This window comes from Sus scrofa, chromosome 12, assembly GCF_000003025.6.
Source record: "Sus scrofa isolate TJ Tabasco breed Duroc chromosome 12, Sscrofa11.1, whole genome shotgun sequence".
NCBI lineage: Eukaryota > Metazoa > Chordata > Mammalia > Artiodactyla > Suidae > Sus > Sus scrofa.
In genome coordinates this window covers 45,814,630-45,835,318 of record NC_010454.4, presented here as the reverse complement: position 1 = coordinate 45,835,318, position 20,689 = coordinate 45,814,630, and the positions used below count along the sequence as shown (strand labels likewise).

The following is a 20,689-nucleotide window of genomic DNA, read 5'->3' as shown; positions in this document are numbered from 1 at the left end:
CCTTCCTGCAAGGCTACCAGGAAACACATGTGCATGTGCCATCTATTTCCTCCTCCTTCCTCCAGACACTGCCACCTGCCACCCACAGACACGCTAACTCCATTAGAACAGAGGTGTCCTGGAATTTTCTGTATTGTGATGAGTCTTGGATTTTAAAAACTAAAACCTAGTGCTGAGGGTTATTATCACTTGGCAGCTTTTAGCTGCAAGTAATAGAATATCTTCATCAGTTGGGATCTCAACAAGAAGCAGCATACTCAGATTAGGATCATATGAGGACTTGGGTTTTATAAAGGGAGTATTTACAAAGGTGTGGAATTGTAGTGGGATCAAGGGACTTGTATCAGTAGAGCCTTTTGGTAATAGCTTCTGGGCAAAGAGAGAGGGAGCAGTTACTGGAAGAAGACTCCGAGAGAAAAGGCACCTTCAGAAGAGTTGCCAAGAGCCTTCAGTCAAGGGACACAGCCAGCCAGAGTGACTCTTCGGGGAAGGAGCTACAGGAATAATGGCCTGCCTTCACTCTCCTCCCTCTAGTCTTCTGCTAGGGCTCCCCATTACCCATGCCCTGTAGAAGGAGGGGACAGGGGGCCGGTTGATGTGGTTCATAGGTGGGACTCCAGACACAGAGCAGGGTAGAAAGGCTGAAGAGTGGGTCTCCAGGAGCAGACACAAGACCCAACACCCAACTAAAGGCAGTTTAAAAAGTTGGATCATTTAACATCTCTTGTAACAAGCACAGAAGTTGACTCTGTAATGGCTTATGATGTAATCAGGGACTTGGGTGCTCTCATCTTCCTGCTCCACCTTCCTTCGTTAGTGGCTTTGTCCTTGAATTGCCCCATGATTGCCAAATGTCTTCCACATTTCTAGGCATCTACATTGAATTCCTCAGCCTCTGGCTAAATGAATGGTCATTTCAATTAGAGGGAAAGACCTTTTCCAAAAGCTCCAAGATAGACTGCTCATCCCTCCCCACTCCCACCCCTGCAGGACCATTGACCAGGACTGAGTCGTATTCCTAAAAGTAATCACTAGCTAGGAAAACAGAATTTCCTGGACCAGCTAAAACAAATTCATATTCACCCTCTAGTGCTAAGGAGGTATCACATTCCCTAAACCTATGGGCAGTGAATACTCAAACCAACACTCGAATGGAGTCCCTGCTTTGGCACAGCAGGTGAAGGATCCAGCATTGTCTCTGTGGTGGCCCAGGTTCGATCCCTGGCCAGGCGCAGAGGGTTAAGGATCTGGCATTGTCACAGTTGTGGCCTAGGTTGCAGATGCAGCTCAGATTCAATTCCTGGCCCAGGAACTTCTATTTGGCCCAAGTGCTGCAAAAAAAAGAAAGAAAGAGGAAAAACCAACACAAACCAAATCAAGTCTAAGGAAAAAGAGTGAGAGTGCCTCCTGGTTATGCAACCATCAAGGTCTGCAGTCTATGATGTGTTGTCAAGAAATGGCCCTACAGGGTACCTGCCAAATGAATTGAGCCTAGCGGATTCTTGCCTGGCCCTAGAGCACTGCTATGAGGTCTCTCTGCTTACAAGAGGCAGAAGGGAAGTCCCAGATTCTTTGCAAAGACAATGCGTGGTGATTTTCCCAAAGATATAGATAGATTGTCAAGCCCGATGGTTGTCCAGAGTAGCACTGGGTGCTTAACTTGAGGTGGCAGCCCTCCATTTGAGGGTATTAGCTTGGTACTTGGTAACCTCTTGGTGTAAGAGAAGTTTACCAAAATGACACCAGGCCCTTATAGGGATTTATGAGTTGGTTACAGTTTAATCAGAACATAAAGGTATAGACCAAGCAATGACACCCTCTCTGAAATACAAGGAACTTTTTGCATCTTTTAGTATGTCTTTAATAAACAGCCTGGGAAAGGCTAATATTTAATATTCTCCTTCAGACCTAAAAGTGAGAGTACAGTAAAGGCACTGATTCTGTCCACATCTAATTTTATTTTTTCTGTTTTTATAAATAGGGGATGGAAGTGAGGCAGGAGAAGGAGAAGTGCGTGTGTGTGTCGAAACCCTCCATTAAATTACCAGCAGCCCTGTTTGTTATCCTGAACTCTGATCATTTAGGTATTTGGCAGATTTATGTTCCATTAGACAGGTTCAGATTTCAAGCATTCGCAAGCTGGACCATGTGTCTGAGATATTATGTTCCAGTGTATAAGGGACAAGAAAGAAAAACTGGGTGGTGGCCAAGGGAGAGTTTGTGACACATGTCCTCACAGATGTTAGTTTTGATTCTTTGAACACCCCTGTCACCAGGGCCAAAGGAGACAAAGTTGTCTTTTACCCTGGCTTAGCTGGTGCACAGTGGTCAGCCAGCAGGAGGGAACCCAAGAATGAGAGGAGATGGATTCTGGTCAGATGACAGCCAATCGCAATTAAAGTTTAAAGGATTTTCTTAATAGCTTTTCAGCAAAATAATCTTAGAGCATTTAGGACCATGCACAGCACAGAAAATGCTCAATTGATGTTTTTTCTCTTCCTTCTCCTCTCTACAGGCTCCCTGATGCCTTAAGAAGCAACCATAAACAGTCTGATTTCACTATAACTGATATTCCATCTTTAGCAGTATTTTCCTCTCTTTCATTGTCTCAGAGTTGGTGCTCCACCAAGCATATAACAAGAAAGAAAGCAGAGGCAAAAGGATGGGAGTTAGATTTCATTCTCGGTCATTACTAAGTAAAAGACCAGGTTCTTACCCAGAATGGCCCAGTCATCTCATGTGTGTCAGTGTGTTTATGTAAATCCAAATTCAGGTCGGAGGCCATTCAGGAAAAGAACCTGAGACTTGGTTGCATCATCCAGGCCACAACCCAACTCTGAAATTCTTTTTGGCAACTTATTCCCTTGTTGCCTACCTGGAATAGGTGGGGGGAGTCAGCTGAATATGACAGTTTAAAATAACAAATATGACCTAATGCCTTACATCTGTCCCTAGCAGGGATGAAGCATTAGAATAAACTGGCTTGGGAAAAGCTTCAATGGGAGACAGTTTGGTGTTGCTGAGTGAAACTGTGATGCACACCTTTTCCATTCCTACGTGTGACACCTTTGAGAAACCGCAGTGTGCACAAGGCACAAGAATGCCTGTGGTGGTGGTGCTTGTAATAGCCAAAGCTGTTCATCAACAGGGTGGATGAATACCTTGTGGCATACTCACCACACTATGTATGCAGTTACAGCTACACACATTGATGAATCTTAAAAACATGCTAGTCAAAAAAAGTTGTAGGAGAATACATACAGCATGATTTCATGTATGTAAAATTCAAAACATGCAAACTAAGCTTTATATTGTTAGAACAAAACATGTGATGGCACTATGAGGAAAAAGGGAAGAATGATAAGCACAAAACTCAGGGTGGAGGTTACTGACCCCTGAGCTGGGAGGAGGAGGTGGGGGGGCTCAGGAAGGGGCCCCTGGAACAGCAGTGCTTCCGAGCCATGGTAAGGAGTATCTTGACCTGGTCAGAGAGCTGCCCACTCTCCCTACAGGTCCTACTGCAAAAGTGAAAAAGGCAGCAGAGTCAGACTTATTTTTGGATTGGGATTTTTCTCTCTCCTTTACAAGTAGGTGTCAGTTTAACTCCAGAGCCCTGACCCAGTGTTTTCTGATGAATATCTTCCCAGGAAGAGAAGGAAATCCCTGTTGGGTAAAGCTGTTGTGACGTCAGCCACTTCCTCTGAAACCTGCACTGTTTGTGCCTATTAGCATAATATCACTCTGTCGTTCCCTCTTGGTTGATTAGCGATTCACAGGCAGTTTTTTAAAAACATGTGGAGGGTTCTTGGGATCATGAAAATATCCCATTTGCATGTCGACTGATGAGCTAAGCTGTTCTTATATTATTAGAAGGGTGAAAACAGCTACTCTGGAGGTCACTCCCTAGCCATCTGCATCATGGAATTGTCCTGCCATGGTGGCTGGGGGCCTTGGTACAGGTGTGGACATTCTCCTGACAGGTGAGGGCTGGAAACTGGAGAACACAGTCATATTTAGCTCAGAAAACAGGGTGTCTAGACATGAAAGAAGAAACTTTAAAGGGAAGCACATTGGGATCCGTTGGTCACCAAGTACAGCTGAGGCCCCACCTCTCCAGCCAGACAGCCTTCCTCCCACAGCCACTCACACTTTGGGATATGTGATATGTTGTCTCCTCCTAGGGGTGGCTGGTGTTTGTGCAGCTTGGAAAAGGTGAAAACCCCACCTCACACCCAGCTAATTGATTATAGCTTGTCTTCGTCAACAGATTGACCTGCTTCCTACCCGGAAAAGCACCCTTATGCTGGGCAGGCCTGAGTCAGAGAGCGCCCCACCCTAGCAGCAGTCAGGCAGGGGGAGGGAGAGCAGGTGCAGAGTTGAGAACAAACAGGAGTTCACATTAGTGCAGGCGCATGACTCGGCTGAGATTCACAGGCAGCCGAGGCAGGTGTGGCCCTGAGCCTGGGGTAAGTTGTTTTGGGCTCTTTCCCATTCCACCCTGCGGTGAGGTAATTCTTCATCAGCATGTAAGTCAGGGACACTGCACCCCCAAATGCCACATTCAGTGACCTGTTACCTAGGCAGGTGATCCTGCCCAACCATAGGGCCACATTTTTCTGCTTGATTAGAACTTTGGGAACCGTGCTTCCTTGTTAATGTGGTTTGAAATGAGATCCCATCAGACCTTCTGTCCATATATGTGTGGAGTCTTTCCAGGTGTCACCAGAGCTTAATGGTTTTTATCCAGAGATCTTTATGAAAGGGGCCTATACTTTATGCTTATCCTCTTCCATTCTGTTACCAACTTTTTTTTTTTTTTTTTTTTGCTTTTTAGGGCTGCACATGTGGCATATAGAAGTTTCCAGGCTAGGGGTCGAATTGGAACTGAACTGCAACTGCCAGCCTACACCACAGCTGCAGCAACGCAGGATCCATACCATGTCTGCAACCTACACCACAGCTCACAGCAATGCCAGATCCTTAGCCCAACTAAGCGAGACCAGAGAGCTCATGGATACTAGTTGGATCGTTCTGCTGTGTCACAGCAGGAGTTCCTGTTACCCACTTGCTTCTCCCAATTTACTAGCCTCAACTTTGCTTTCTAATTCAAGTAGGATTACTACCCCCCTCACACTTCCATATCAGTGATTAACCCTGTATCAGCTCTTTACCCCAATTGTGAGGACTTATAATGGGCTCCAGCAGAGTATTTCTCTTTGTATAACTTGGGGGTTGTTTTGTTTTAGTCCCCCCCCTCAGTTCTTAAACATGTTCACTTTTTTAATTCAAAACTACAGAAATACTGCAAAGTGTAGAAAGTAAAGCCCTCCTCCCCCTGCCAGAAGTAAAAGCCCTCCTTCCCTGAAAGAAACACAGTCACCAGTTTAGTGATTTTCTTCCAGATAATTTTCCTATACTTATTCTAACATGGAAACTGACTATTACAAGTGTATTCAGCATGCATTTCACCAAATAATATACCTTGGACATCATTCCACTAAAACACCTGACTGGTTGTGTGTGTGTGTGTTTTGGTGGGGAGTGGGCATTGTTTGACCACACTTGCAATATGCAGAGAAGTTCCTGAACCGAGGATCAAACTGGAGCCACAGCAGTGACGACACCACCAGGGCTAGGCCACCAGGGAATTCCTGTTTTTAATAGCCTCATATCATATAAGCATATAGCCTGTAATTTAAATAAATTTCTTTTTAGTGTCTGATTTTTTAATTTTTTAGTTCTGTAGTTGTTACTGTAACTTCCATATATATATATACACATACATATATATACATATATATACACATACATGTATATGCGTGTATATATATATAGTTTTGTGTACCTATGTAGTAGTATTTCTCCAAGTAAAATTTTTAAAAGGAGAGTTGCTGGTTAGAGTTAAATTTTGAGAGCTGTTGCCAGATGTCACTCTTTAAAATTCTGCAGTCCACACTCCTATTTCATTATGTTTGGCCAAATCTTCATCAGCAGTAGCTGTTCATAACCATTTCAGCTCTTGTAAGTCTGATTGGTAAAAAATCAGATCTCCATTTGTCTTTGTTGTCGTTTTGGTTTTTGTTGTTTGCTGTTAGTGAAACTGAGCATCATTTTAACTGTTTATTGCCTCCCTCCACTGGGCCAGTGACAAAGCATTTTGCAGGTTAAGATTTAAATTTATCTGGGAGTGGTTTCCTGGAAGGGTATTGATTGTTTCACAAACCAAATGAGGCGTTTCCTGTGTGTGTCCTCCGCAGCAAACAGCGGCATAACAAGCTCTGGCGATCTCACTCAGATAGTGACCTCTCAGACCACCACGAACCCATCTGCACACCAGGGCTGGAACTCAACAAGAAGGAGATCACTACCTCAGCAGACCAGATTGCTGAGGTGAAGGCCCTGGAGGGTCACCCACCCATACCTCCTGTCTTCGTGGAGCATGTTGTCCCACAAGATGAAAATCAGAAAGGCCTGTGTACCAAAGAGAGAATGATCTGCTTGGAGTTTACGTCTAGGGAATTTCATGCCGGACAGATTGAAGATGAATTAAACCTCAATGACATCAATGGATGCTCATCAGGGTGTTGTCTCAATGAATCAAAATTCCCTCTTGACAACTGCCATGCATCCAAAGCCTTAATCCAACCCGGACAGGACCCAGAAATGGCCAACAAGTTCCCAGACTTAACAGTGGAAGATTTGGAGACAGACGCGCTGAAAGCAGACGTGAATGTCCACTTACTGCCTTTGGAGGAATTAACATCCCGCCTGAAAGATCTCCCCATGTCCCCTGATCCAGAGTCACCAAGCCCCCAGCCCATTTGCCAGGCCGAAGTCTCAGATTTTAGTACAGATCGCATTAACTTTCTTAGTGCCCTAGAGAAGTTTGTAGAGCTTTCCCAAGAAACCCGTTCCCGATCTTTTTCTCACTCGAAGATGGAGGACCTGGGTGGAGGAAGAAGTGAGAGCTGCCGACTGTCAGCAGTGGAAATGACCCCTTCTGAAATGACAGCTGACGACCAGAGAAGCAGCTCTTTGAGTAACACTCCCCACGCCTCTGAAGAGTCCTCAATAGATGAGGAACAGTCAAAGGTAAAAACTGTCTTTATAGTTATATACCTAATTAAGCTCTATTTGAAAACAAAATATTTGGGACTCTGCTATATTCACTTCATTTTTGATGTGCTAAAGGTTTAGGAAGGCATCATGAGAGAGACTGCCTGGCTGAGACTTTCCTTGAAAACTTAGGGTTTAAATTTTTTTTAATGAGTTGCCTTTCGAGGAATTTATCTTTCCAGGCTTCCAGTGTCATCAGAAACACCTGTGAGATGGGGCGGGGAGGACGGGATTAGCCAAAACAAATGTCCTGCCTAAACCAGGAGAGGTCCTCTCTGGACCTTCACAGTTAAGATCAGATCTCACCGGTGGTGAAGTGCCAGGGACTCTATATGCCGCCCGAGTGAGACTTGTGTCTCTGAGAAGATGGATTTGTTTGGGAAATTCTTTCTGCCTCAGAAAATTCAAAGACTAGGCATGTGTTCATAGTTGTTGGAGTAGCAGCTGACTCTCATGCTGAGTTCTTGGCTATTAAAATGTCTCTGATTTATTCCTCATTTCAGATCCCGTGGTAATCAAGAATTGAGGGATGGTTTGGGGAAGTGACTTGAGAGCAGACAGAATCCCAGAATTCTTCTCTGTGGCATATGATTTCCTATGGGCCATCTTAAACCAGGAGAAAATGAACTTTCTATCATCAATTCTGAGATTCATTCTTATTCTCACTTTGTCTTCTAAAAAACTGGGATGCATCTTAAAAACCATGGTATCTTAAGTCAGTATGGTAATTGGGAAGTAAATGATGACAGATTTACTCTAACGTAAATGAAGTCATTCAGTGATTTCCATGGAGCTGACGAGATTCTTGACAGTCTCCTGATGTCTGTCTGCTTTTGTTTGCCACCTTGTCTACCATTCATCTTTCTGTCTCTTCCTAACTACCCCAGAGCAGTTGTTGCCTCTGCTTCTGTCTTCTCCTCTCCCCCAAAGCTATGGCTCTGTTTCCTTTCTACTGGGAAATCAGGATGCTTGAGCACTCCTTTGGACTGTAATGGCTCTGACAGAAATAGCTTTTCTGCAAAGTTCCTGGTCAAATGAGCACCTTCTCCACAGCCTATGCACACACACACCAGGGCCACTGTGGCTTCTCTCCTAAGTCTTGGCAAGTTTGCTTCTGCCAGATGTCCCAGAAGATTTCTCCCAAAGGCTTAACTGACCTTGTTAGTTTGTACTAGCTCTGACTCTTGAAAGAAAAAGGACAGGACAATTCCTAGGGAAATATTGTACTTAGAAAGTTTTTAAAATGTTAACAGGAATTCCCTTCATGGCTCAGCAGTTAACAGATCCAAATAGGATCCATGAGGATGCAGGTTCAATCCCTGGTTTTATTTAGTGGGTTAATGATCTGATGTGGGTCATGACCTCTGGTGTAGGTCGCAGATGTGGCTCAATCTGGTGTTACCGTGGCTGTGGTATAGGCCAGCAGCTGTAGCTCCATTTGGACCCCTAGCCTGGGAACTTCCATAACGCTGCAGGTGCAGCCCTAAAATAGCAAAAAAAAAAAAAAAAGAAAGAAAGAAAAGAAAAAGAAAGTTAACAAAATAGATTGATGATCATAATGATGTTGCTTTAAGAGATGTCCAGAAAAAAAGGAGTTCCTGTTGTGGCTCACTGCGGTAATGAACCTGACTAGTCTCCATGAGGTTGCAGGTTCAATCCCTGGCCTCACTCAGTGGGTTAAGGGTCCAGCATTGCTGTGAGCTATGGTGAAGGTCACAGATGCAGCTCAGATCTGGCCTTGCTGTTGCTGTGAGCTGTGGTGCAGGCCAGCAGCTACAGCTCCGATTCAACCCCTAGCCTCGGAACTTCCATATGCCATGGGTGCAGCCCTCAAAAGACAAAAAGAGAGAGTGAGTGAGAGATCCAAAGGCCATTTCCAGATTTTGAGTTTTGGGGGGTTTTTTGTTTTGTCTTTTGGCTTTTTAGGGCCGCACCCATGGTATATGGAGGTTCCCAGGCTAGGAGTTGAATCGAAGCTGTAGCTGCTGGCCTGCACCACAGCTCACAGCAACACTGGAAACTTGACCCACTGAGCGAGGCCAGGGATCAAACCCGCATCCTCATGGATGCTTCAGATTCATTAACTGCTGAGCCACGATGGGAACTCCAAGATTCTTATTTTTTTACAGTAGGACTTGATTTTACATTGGCCAGTTTTCTTTGGCCTTGTTCTAAATCAATCTGAGAAAACTGGTGGAACAATAAAATAGAGTCACACTTTCTAAGATTGCCCAGGCAAGTGGCTGCATAAGCCAAGGAAGGAACCATATGAAACTTAGGGATTGCACGGTCAGATGCAGGGTGCCCTCATGACCTAGGATGCTGCTGCTGCGAGAAGCAGCAGGAGGACGTGGATGAAAGGTGGACAGACAGGGCAGAAGACAGCAGTGAGTCTCCAAATCAGACATCTAACACTGGGCGTATTTAAGATGGCCACTGAGGGAGTTCCCTTGGTGGCTCAGGGGTAACAAACCCAACTAGTATCCATGAGGATGCGGGTTTGATCCCTGGCCTTGTTCAGTGGGTTAAGGATCCAGCATTGCCATGAGCTGTGATGTAGGTTGCAGACATGGCTTGGATGTTGCTGGACAGTGGCATAGGCCGGCAGCTACAGCTCTGAATCAACCTCTGGCCTGGGAATGTCCATATGCCACAGGTAGGGCCCTAAAAAGAAAAAAAAAAAAAAGGTTGGCCACTGAGCCCCTCAGTGGAGCTCTTCCCCTTGAACCAGGTCAGGATCAAACTGGACGTTGATAGGCTAGAGAGGAAAGGTTTCATTTATCCCAGAATGGCCTAAATCCTGAGGGCTCATGGTCCTAGAAGATAGGGGTTATAGGAGCCTCCAGAGCATCTTACTATTTCCTCAGGATGGTACAGGACATTGGATTAGAATCCTGTTTGAATAAATGTAAATTTAGTGGGCAGTAACACAATCTGTGACTGATTCTGTATCCCCACCTTTGATAAATCCAGTTTTTTCTTATACAGCAAAACAGAGTACAATCCCAGGCACTCCATAATTTGTGTCCTCGTAACCAGAAGGTTCTCCTGGATCAGAGGATTAGTATAAGCAAAAATTCTGGCATTTTCAATTAAATTAATTTGCCATAACTATCTCACTATTTTCTCTTAGGCAATCTCAGAACTGGTCAGCCCAGACATCTTCATGCAGTCTCACTCAGAAAATGCAATTTCAGTCAAAGAAATCATCACTGAGATTGAATCCATTAGTCAAGGAATTGGACAGATTCAAGTGAAGGGAGACATCCTGTCCAACCCATGCCATACACCAAAGAAGCACATCGCGCACGAGCTGGCCCTTGAGAGGGCCCACATCTTGGAGAACAAACCTGGAGATCTGGAGCAGAATGAGGGTTCCTGTGCAGCCCAGCCTGAACTAGCCAAAGACTCAGGGAAGTGGGACCCAGAAGGGTGCCCAGCGGCACACGCATCCACCACAGAGCTGGAAGGAGAGGAACCAGCCGAGGGGGAACAAGAGCTCTGGGGCCCAGGGATGCCCCCTGGTGCCAAGTGGTATCCTGGGTCCGTGAGGCGAGCCACCTTGGAGTTTGAGGAGCGCTTGCGGCAGGAGCAGGAGTACCATGGGGCTACCCCTGCAGGTACCTTGTCCACTCGTAAGAATTCCAAAAACGATTCTTCTGTGGCAGACCTAGCACCAAAAGGGAAGAGTGATGAAGCCACCCTGGAACATTCGGTTGTCCCCAAGGAACCAGAGATGAGCAAGAACAAAGGGAAATGCGGTGGGTCTGAGGCTGGCTCCCTGCACCAGCCTGAGCAACATGCCCTTGTCCCAGCACCTGAGCTGCCGGAATCTCACACTTGGCTAGCTCCTCAGCAGGGCCCAGGGTCAAGTCCCAGAGCACAGCAAGCGGGGGGAGTCCTGAAGGAGCAGAGCACAGTGGTCTCATGCCAGAGACCCGAGATGCCAGCAGTCCCTCTTCCCCTCCCCAAGAAGATGGAAATCATCGAGTATACCCACACCGCCACATGCCCTGGGCCAGCGGGGAAACAGCCACCAGTGCAAAGAGTGGGGAGCAGGAACTGCGGGAAGTGCACACGGAGAAGTCCATCACCATCTTGTGTGCCCTGGACGAAAATCTGAACAGGACACTGAGCCCCGACCAGGCTCCCCTGCACTGCAAAGTGCTACCTCTGCCTCGTTCTTCCTCCCCGGAGTACGGCAGGCCTGCTGACCCACCTCCACCCTGAGCAGCCCTGAAGACTGGGCCAGCAGCCCGGCAGCTGCCCTGGAAACAGCAGCGCCTTTTGTCAGTCATACAACCCACATACTGTCTGCCAGCCTGGATTGCCTGCCTCCCCAGACCGTGGTTCACCTGGAAGGCTTCACAGAGCAAAGCAGCACCACAGATGAGCCCTCCGCAGAGCAAGGCAGCTGGGAAGAAAGCCAGGAGGGGCCTGCCCCCAGGCGCAGTGAAGTGCCATATAAAGGCCCCCAGTTAAGTATCGAAGACCTGCATTTAATTAGCAAACTTGGTGACAATATTGGGGAGCAACAAGAAAAACTGGCCCCATCCCCCGTAGCCTGTCAACTCCCGCACAGCTCTAGTAGCAGCAGCATGAAGGGTCTCAGTCACAGCCCCAGTGTGGTGAAGGAGCGTGCTAAAGAAATCGAGTCCCGAGCCATTTCCCAGGTAGGGCTCACCAAACCTTCTCAGATGAGGCGTTCAGCTTCCCTCGCCAAGTTAGGTAACTTGGACCTCTGTAAAGACTGTTTACCAGAGAGGGAGCCCGTCTGCTCTGAGTCCCCTCATCTCAAACTGCTTCAGCCCTTCATCAGAACCGACTCGGGCATGGAGGCCCAGGAGCCCCCAGAAAACCCAGATACCCCCCAGAACCAAGAGCCCACCAAGTATTTTGTAGAGCAACTGAGAACAACAGAGTGTATCGTGCAGAGCAAGCCAGTGGAGAGGCCCCTTGTGCAGTATGCCAAAGAATTTGGTTCCAGTCAGCAGTGTTTGCTCCCCAGAGCAGGGCCCGAATTGACTAGTTCTGAAGGAGGCCTTCCTTTGGTACAGACCCAGGGACTGCCGTGTGCAGGCCCAGCTCCAGGGCTGGCCGTGGCGCCCCGTCAGCAGCACGGCCGAACTCACCCCCTTAGGAGACTGAAAAGGGCAAATGATAAAAAACGGACAACCAACCCCTTCTATAACACCATGTGATTCTGAGCCTACACACGTGACTTTCTAAAAGTTTGTAAAAGGGGCAGGTGTAATACGTAAGGAACATGCACTTTATTGGTTAATTTTTATAATATTTTGGTCATTTTACTGTTCCTGGCGCATGCAGGGTTTGGTTTTTTTTTCCTCTGTGTGTGTGAGAGAGAGAGAGAGTTTGATTTGGATGGCAAGATCATTTTATCATTTTTTTATTTTTGGAAAAATTCAAACCTCAGAAAATACTCATTTTCAAAGAACACCTTTATCAAAGGTAAATTGCTGTTTTTCAGTCAGCTGCCACCTGCTCCTCATTTTGCCCTCTGAGAAAAGGCATGCTTGCTAGAGGAAGGAGGCAGATGGGGAGGGTGGGGTTGAAGCTGGAAATTGGAAATGCTGCCCCCGGCCTGTGTGATGAGGGTTTGATCTCCAGACCTGATGCATTGGATTTGCTGAAGGGGCCAGCCTCACCTCCGCGTGCTCTCAGCCTTGGGCCCCAGCCCCAACCCGTTGTAGTTCCCGAAGCGGGCAGTTCTGCTTTGCTGTCGAAGAGGGTCTTCCAGAATTCCTTTCTTCTGGTCTCCAGAGGGTATCCTTACAGAAAGGCATGATAATGACTCACTTTATGAACTTACCAAGCAAATACTTTTTTTTAACCCCAAGAAAAAATTTTCATCAAATCGAAAATGACTGCAAGTCTGAGAGGTCCTCTGTAGGGAAAAGCCTAAGGGGAAGAAGTGAAATGGGGGTGTGGAAAGGCTGCCACTGCCCAGTATTTTCTGGGTGGCTGGGCTCTGCAGGGGTTGTCACATGTGCTCTGCAGCATCCTCCCAAATAAAACACAATAGGGACAAGTTTGAAAAACAGCAATTGAAAGTCAGTGTGTTCTTATAAAATGAATACATATGTAGGGTTTTACCCTTTCATTACTTGAATAATTCTGTGGGCCTTCTGAGTTTAATGGCCATGTTTTTTTTCCAATTTATTTTCCTCCCTCATGCTGTTTCCCCCAGTGCTGCCTATTTTTTTTAATATCATATATATTTGAATTGTTACATATGTATAACCTCCATTGAATGCAAAGTTTTCAATATTATCACTGTTAACACTTGACATAAGTTTTCTTCTTTTCCTGGAAGATTTGTCATTTCTCTAGTTTATACACAGTATTTATGTATATAATGTTGTCACTTTCTTACATTGTTTTGTTTTAAATGTTGTAGGATCTTTTTGATTTATCCATTTTTAATAAGGGGTAAAGCTGCAACTGGAAAACACACACACCACAGAAATAAAACTGAAGGGTGTTGTTAGGAATCTGTAAAGTATATTGACAGTGGTTTCAATTGTTTAAATGGAGACTTCTAATCACTAGCTCCTGCCAAATTATGCATTAGTAACTTCCTCCTCAGAGAAACCCCTAAAGTCTCCCATTAGATCTCAGTTTGATTGAAGGCTGATTTCTCTTTGAGACTGAAATTCCAGAATGTTTGTCTGCCAGTAGCTCAACCAGAGCCAGGGGGTATATGTGAGCATTACAGCTGCCCAGGGCGGAAGCTGCTAATGGATTAGGCTGAAAGGCTGCAGGGAGGCCTTGGCCATGGGCGGGTGCCTTAATGACTCCATTTAGGACGCTGTTGCTTTGCTGCTATTGTAGAGGTCCTTAGCAGAGGAGCACCTGCCATAAACAAGCCTATTTCAGCTTCTTACAGAAAACCTCTTTAGCCTGGAATGGGACACTCTCTGCAGCTCATCAAAACTGAAGAGGTTTGCAGATTTGCTTCCTGATGGCTTTGTTTGATGTCCGTGCTGCTGAGAGATTGACCAAGCACAGTCCTGAGATTTAGGTTTTAGGTTCATCACAGCACTTAGAGAGAAAGACAGATGCACAGACTGTCAAGGTGATGTCAGAGGACATGACCCAAAGGAGAGAGAAAAGGTGGACCGAGGCCACTCGTAGGTGCTTGAGAGGAGCTGTGGAGCCTGTTGCCGGGTGGAGACAGTGGTTGGGTGGGACATTACTGCCAGAAGGCAGATTGGACAGAAACCTTCTGCTCTAAGTGTCTTTATGGTGTAGTCATTATATGTACCTGTGCTGCCCCTCAGTGATTTCCTTAAATGTTCGGATGTATCATCCACCCAGCTTTGTGACTCCTGGATACTTAATGTGTTGTAAAGTGTTTTGCTAGGTGGCATGTTCCAGTGTGAGGAAGCTTGCAAGACTGAGTTACAAATTTCCAGGGTTCATGCATCCAAACTGCCCTGTCTTGTTGAGGCAGTTCCATCACCAGTAAGTTGGGGAACGGACAGGAGACTGTGGTGGGGGAGGGAAGAGGAAGATTTGCATGGAGGTTGAGAGAGTGGTGGGACTCTTGCTCATCCCTGGAGATCACCATTTCATCCCTCATATTAAGAAGTACATGTGGAGTTGACAGTACTGCTCCCTTTTCTCCCCACCAGTTTAATGCTCACTCCCACTGTATCAAATTACAACAAAGATGGGGGGAACCCTCTAATGCTGTGAAGAAAAAAACTTTTCTTTAAAGAGTAGAGGAAATGGTCTTGCTCTGCCTTTTTTTTAGAACTATATTTTTTTATCATTTAATTTACCTGCCTAAACAAACATCCTCTCCACAAGGTCTGTAATTCAATCATGCCATGGGATTTTGCCAGCTCTCAAACTCCCACTGCTAAGTGTTCTTGTGTTGTTTACATAGCCAAGCTCTGTCCAAGGGAAGTGCATGATGGGCTATCAAGAACTTTCCAAACTTCATTCTTTCCAAACTTTGTGATAATCTTGGGTGGCCTGTTTCCTCTTCTGTTCATGGAATGCCCAGGCCCAAAACAACAGGCCTGGTAGATTGACTGAGATGAGTAGGAAATTTTTGACCTCTTGCTCAGTGCCTCTCTTTCTTCTGAAAACCACCATAGTCTGACTCAAAATTACTCTGGAAGGGGGTGTGTGTGTGTGTGTGTGTGTAGAGTAACTTTGTGGTGCATGGGTTAAAAGCCCCAGGAGCAGACAGATTTTGAGCTATAATCTGGATGGTTACCTGGTCAGTAGGAAGGAGAGAAAGCCCTTTTTTGATTTTAGAAACACTTAGGAGTAGCATGTACTGTAGTAGACCTGCAGTACTCTAGTGTAGTAATACTCATCTCTCCTCATTTTGGTTGCCTTTCAGATCCTGAATGTTTGGGGTCATTCCTAACATCTCAGCCTCTTCAGGCTCTTTATCTAGCATTTTCCTGGTTCTGTACCTTTATCCCAACTGGTATTTCCTCTTTCTTGCTTTTGGAACTACCAACGGCCCCAAGGACAGCCTGAGGATGTCAGTCCACTCTGAGGTCCTCTGCTGCTGCAGGGCCTCAGACAGACAACGTTGTTGGATAGACCTGAAGCTTCTGAGACATAGCAGCTCACAGAAATCTTCTCTCGTTCCATTTGAGGATTTCAGTTCTGAAGTGATCTAGCCATGTTTGATAAAGATATTTTTGTGGGAGTTCTCTCTCTCTCTCTTTTTTTTTTTTTTTAAGAAAGCATTATGCAAAAAGGGTAACTTTCAAGGGCATTTTAAATTTTTTAAATAAAGCCATTCTTTGGCGTTTTTGAACAACTGTTTGTGGATACTTTGTTTACATTGTGAGTATTAAAGCGGGCATCATCTTGATGACCGCTCAGGCTCCTCCTCCTCCAGGCACTCGACCCTGGCTGTCCTTTGAGTCCTCACACAGAGCAAGGCTGTTATGGTCAGCCCTCACGGGTAAATGTGGAAAACCTGGAGCTGACTTCCATCTGTGTCCTGCACTCCCATCCAACACCCTGTGTGGAAATAGTTGTCATTTCCTCAGTGATGGTGTGTCTTACAGTGATGGTTGTAATGGTGAATGGCTAGTGTCATTTTTGTTCATTTCGTTTTGCTTTTTGATGGCAGATGAGATGAAATTTTAGCTCTTTCAGCATCAATCCAACTTAAAAGCATCTTGGGCTTTGTTTTCCCCTCCAGACTAAAAGATCAAGGCATGTATTAGGCATAAATGTATGTGCTGCCTCAACTCATCCCATGCCCATGTTAGGAAAAAGCCTGCCTGCCACCAAAGCAGGAAGCTGCACACTCCTATCCCTTCTCCAGGGTATGGGGTCCCTTGATGCCAGGGAAAGCTATTGCAAGGTGCTGCTGTACTTTTCCAGCCTGGAAGTGGAGGGTGACTGGGCCTGGCTCCTGCTATGAAAAGAGAACCAGCCTCATTTTCTCAGTGCCCCAGAGATCTGGGACAGGATTTCTAAACTGGAATCATCCCTCATCAGCTTGAAGATGCCCCAAGGGGTATGTGGCTAGTGCTGCCATCTGTGTCTTCACTGCAACACTGGTGGCAGCATCCTGTCTGCACACGGAGAGCTAATTCCCAGGGCCTAACTCCAGCTGATGACCCAGTCCGAAGGCTGGGTAACTGACCCCGAAATGTTTCCCAATCAAGTCCACAGGGAATTGTTTGGTTTTTGTGTTTTATTGGAATTTGGTTTGCTTGGCATAGCTTAAGGTGCCTTTTTTTTCTTTCTACTTTATTTTGTAGGACTTGTTCTAAATGTAGAAAACAAGTCCAAAGGACTCTCCCACTGACTGTTACCTTTGCCCCAGGCCACCCTAGACTTTTATGCTCACATTTTATTAAATAAAGCAGGTGCTCCCTGGAATCTCTGGGACCTTTTTGAGGCATTTGAAGCAGAATATAAAGAGTGGTCTCATCTCCTTCCTTAATCTTCCTGGTGGTTGGGATGTTCCACTTGTATCATAGATTTTTTTATTACTGATGTGCTCCGCTGTTTTTAAATGTGAACTTGTGCGCAAATGTGCAGATTCAATGTTCTTGTTACAGATTGAATAAATTTTTATTTTGAAGATGAAACGTGTACTTGATCAAGTGCAACAAAAGAGGGGGGTGCTGAGAAGGTGGAGGGACTGGAAGAGAACACTGATGGTAAACACGAAGCAGTTCTCATTGATTGATCTCCCTCCCGTATCAGATAGCTGAGCTCTGGGCAAAAAAATATAACTTTCTACCTCTCACAAAACAAAGACTGGGCGGGAAACGGTATCACTAAAGATTATTTCAGACAGTGTGCCTCCAATCAAGTGACCATGCTGGGAACTTGCGTGGTCAAAGAGGCTCTTGCCAAAGCCACCATCTGAATGTTAGGAGAATGAATAAGCAAAGGGACCAAAATTCCTCGACCATTTTGGAGGAGACTCCAAAGTGACAGCTCGGGAACGGCTACCATGACCTGCCCCAGGAGAGACTAGATTTCTTGGGTGGGCGGCCTCTCTGAACATGAGTGAGGTGGAGTTCACAAGCTTTTGGTACAAGACACTTCAGCTGAGTGAAAGGTTTCTAGAAATGGGGCATGATTTTCCACAGAAAAGCTTTCACCCTCCCCACCATTAGGAGAGAAGCATTTAGGAGTTCCTGCTCTGGCACAGTGGGTTAAAGAGCTGGCATTGCCACAGCTGCGGCTCAGATTCAGTCCCTGGCCCAGGAACTGCGGGTACAGCCAAAAAAGAAAAAGAAGAGAAGCATTTGATGTCAATGATAGAAGGAGAGAGCCAAAGTGCAGTTCCCCAAAACAGGCTGGGGGGAGGTGTCTCCATTTCCACCCCTCCACAGTCCCATCCTGAGATATTTAGTGGTGCCATTCATCACATAGGCTACTATGTAGGGAAAACTCAGTTTCTAAATCACTAAGTCTGCAGAGAAAACACTGCCTTGAACTAAAATCAGCCTGCTTCATTCTGAATCGTCCATATCGGAGTTCTTGCCATGGCACAGCGGAAACAATCCGACTAGGAACCATGAGGGTGCGGGTTCGATCCCTGGCCTCGCTCAGTGGTTAGGGATCTGGCGTTGCCGTGAGCTGTGGTGTAGGCTGGTGGCAACAGCTCCGATTAGACCCCTAGCCTGGGAACCTCCATGTGCCATGGGCGGCCCTAAAAAGATAGAAAAAGAATCATCCATATCAAGTGAGACAGCACACCACTGGTCTCTGGCTGGAGTGCCAGAGGGCACAATGGTGAACGCAAAGCAAGGTCATTTCACAAAATATTCTAGGAGCTTCCAGTCAAAACAAATGACCAAACCGTGTCTAAATTGCCAGGCCACAAGCCAGATAAAGCCAGAAGGTGGCTTTATGAAAGATGAAGTCTATGCCTATCTTCTATGGATTGCAGCTCTGATGGAAAACAGCAAAGAAGGAGTTCCCATTGTGGCTCAGGGGTTAAGAACTGGACTAGTATCCATGGGGGTGCAGGTTCGATCCCTGGCCTGGATCAGTGGGTTAAAGTATCCAGCATCACTGTGAGCTGTGGTGTAGGTCTAAGATACGGCTCAGATCCCGCATTGTTGTGGCTATGGCCGGCAGCTGCAGCTCCAATTCAACCCCTAGCCCAGGAACTTCCATATGGTGCAGGTGTGCCCCCCCAAAAAAAAGAAGAAGAAGAAGAAAACAGCAAGGAAAAGCACCCAGTAGCTTCTTCCATTGATTGGTTCTTTGCATTGACTGGTTCTTTGTGCCGAGGCTCCACCCGCCCACAGCTCTGCCAGGCCTTGGCAGCAGAAGATGGCTAAAGGGCAGGGCTGAGCCATGCAACCCTAAACAATTCCTGCTGCTGTACCTGGAGAGCAACTCCCTTCCTTCCCAGGTGATGGAACTGAAGGCATTGAAGGATTCCTGCTTCCTAGTCTTAGACCCTTCCCTCTAGAATGGAGTGCTAGGCTCTCTTTAAAGAGAAGAAAAGGACAGGGGAGAAGGAAAAAAAGCCATTTCAGGGTAGGAGACAGCATGTCAAATTCACTCTCTGCCAACAAGTGGTGCAGTGTTGGAAAGAACCTAACCCAGCCCTCTTCATTTTACAGCCCAGAGAGCTGCAAGAATAGGGTGATTGAGCAATGGCTGGAACTCCAGTTTTGCAATTAGTCCAGGCATCCTCTCCTCTGTGCTACAAAGCATAACTCCCAGTATCAGCACTGAGATAAAGCAGCACTGTCCTTCAAAGAGAGGCAGAAATGCATGGTGCTGAAAGCTTGACCCAGACACCAGACCACTTGGGTAAGAATCTCAGCTCTACTACCTACGGAGTTGAGTGATGCATTAACTATTTAACCTCTTTGAACCTCAGTTTCCTCATCTGTAAAATAGAGGTAATAATAATACCCATCTCAGAAGGCTGTTATCAGAATGGAATTAAAATGTGTAAAGCCCTCGGAGTTCCTGTCATGGCTCAGTGGTTAACGAATCCAACTGGGAACCATTAGGTTGCGGGTTCAATCCCTGGCCTTGCTCAGTGGGTTAACGATCCGGCGTTGCCATGAGCTGTGGTGTAGGTCGAAGACGCTGCTCAGATCCCACGTTGCTGTGGCTCTGGTGCAGGCCTGTGGCTGCAACTCCGATTCGCCCCCTAGCCTGGAAACCTCCATATGCTGCGGGAATGGCCCAAGAAATGGCAAAAAGACCAAAAATAAAAATAAAAAATTAAATGCGTAAAGCCCTTAATACAGTATCAACACACAGTAAGTGTAAGCTATTGTTATTAAGGAGCAACTGTGTCACTCAGGTCTTTTCGTCCTAATCATGTGCCTGGAATTTTTAGATAAAAGGGAGATTCCTCATCTACCCTTATGCCCCCACAATGCTTTAATTATTTCTGGAGCACCTGTAACAGTTTCTGATTCTGTCCCCCACAAGCCACTGAATGCTTGGCCTCCTCCAGAGAAACAAAAGAGCCTTGTGAGGGCCTTCGAGGTTCCCACCACCATCCCTCCTTTTAACCCCAAATGCTGGTCTTTTTCTTCCCCACCCCCACCCCCCTGTCTCTAGGCTGCTTTCTGCCCTCTTCCATGGAATCCTCTCCAACAGGGTGAAATGCCTAGTACAGTGACAGCGTTTTAGGTTCTCAAGAGGTCACTATCACTAATAACAAGGATAACAGTTAACATTCACAGCCCCCTGTCGGGTACCCTCTCAGCTGCCCTGGGCCAGCTGAGACCCTCATCCAAGGGCCCCCAGAGCATGTTCAGGGACCTCTCCTCAGGGCTGTCTGGACGTGTAGTCCCACAGTCTTGGCCCGCTTGTACACGTTAAATTGGGAGTGCGACTGCAGCAAGAATGCAGCTCGAATGCACCTTATCTTGCCTAGCTGCCGGCTCTAAGGGGAACGCGCCCCCTCAGCGCCCAGGTCTGGGACTGGGATCCTGGGCCTCCCCAGCTCACCCTGCAGGCGCGGAGCGAGGGGAAGGAGCGCGCACACACAAAATTACTTTTGACGCTTCTCCGACTCCAGCGGACTGGCCGCGCGGAGTCTGAGGCGCTCGACTTTCCCGCCGCTGAG

The 20,689-nt window shown here is 46.5% G+C and overlaps 1 protein-coding gene across 1 annotated transcript in view; it reads left to right on the top strand.

The window, feature by feature from the left end:
• The window catches only part of SSH2 (slingshot protein phosphatase 2), a 267,618-nt gene extending 250,402 nt beyond the window's left edge, over positions 1-17,216 (top strand). Inside the window, 4 exon segments of the mRNA XM_021067518.1 lie at positions 6,258-7,092; positions 10,250-11,135; positions 11,138-11,326; positions 11,329-17,216. Coding sequence (XP_020923177.1) covers positions 6,258-7,092; positions 10,250-11,135; positions 11,138-11,326; positions 11,329-12,317 — 2,899 coding nt within the window. The 3' untranslated portion in view covers positions 12,318-17,216.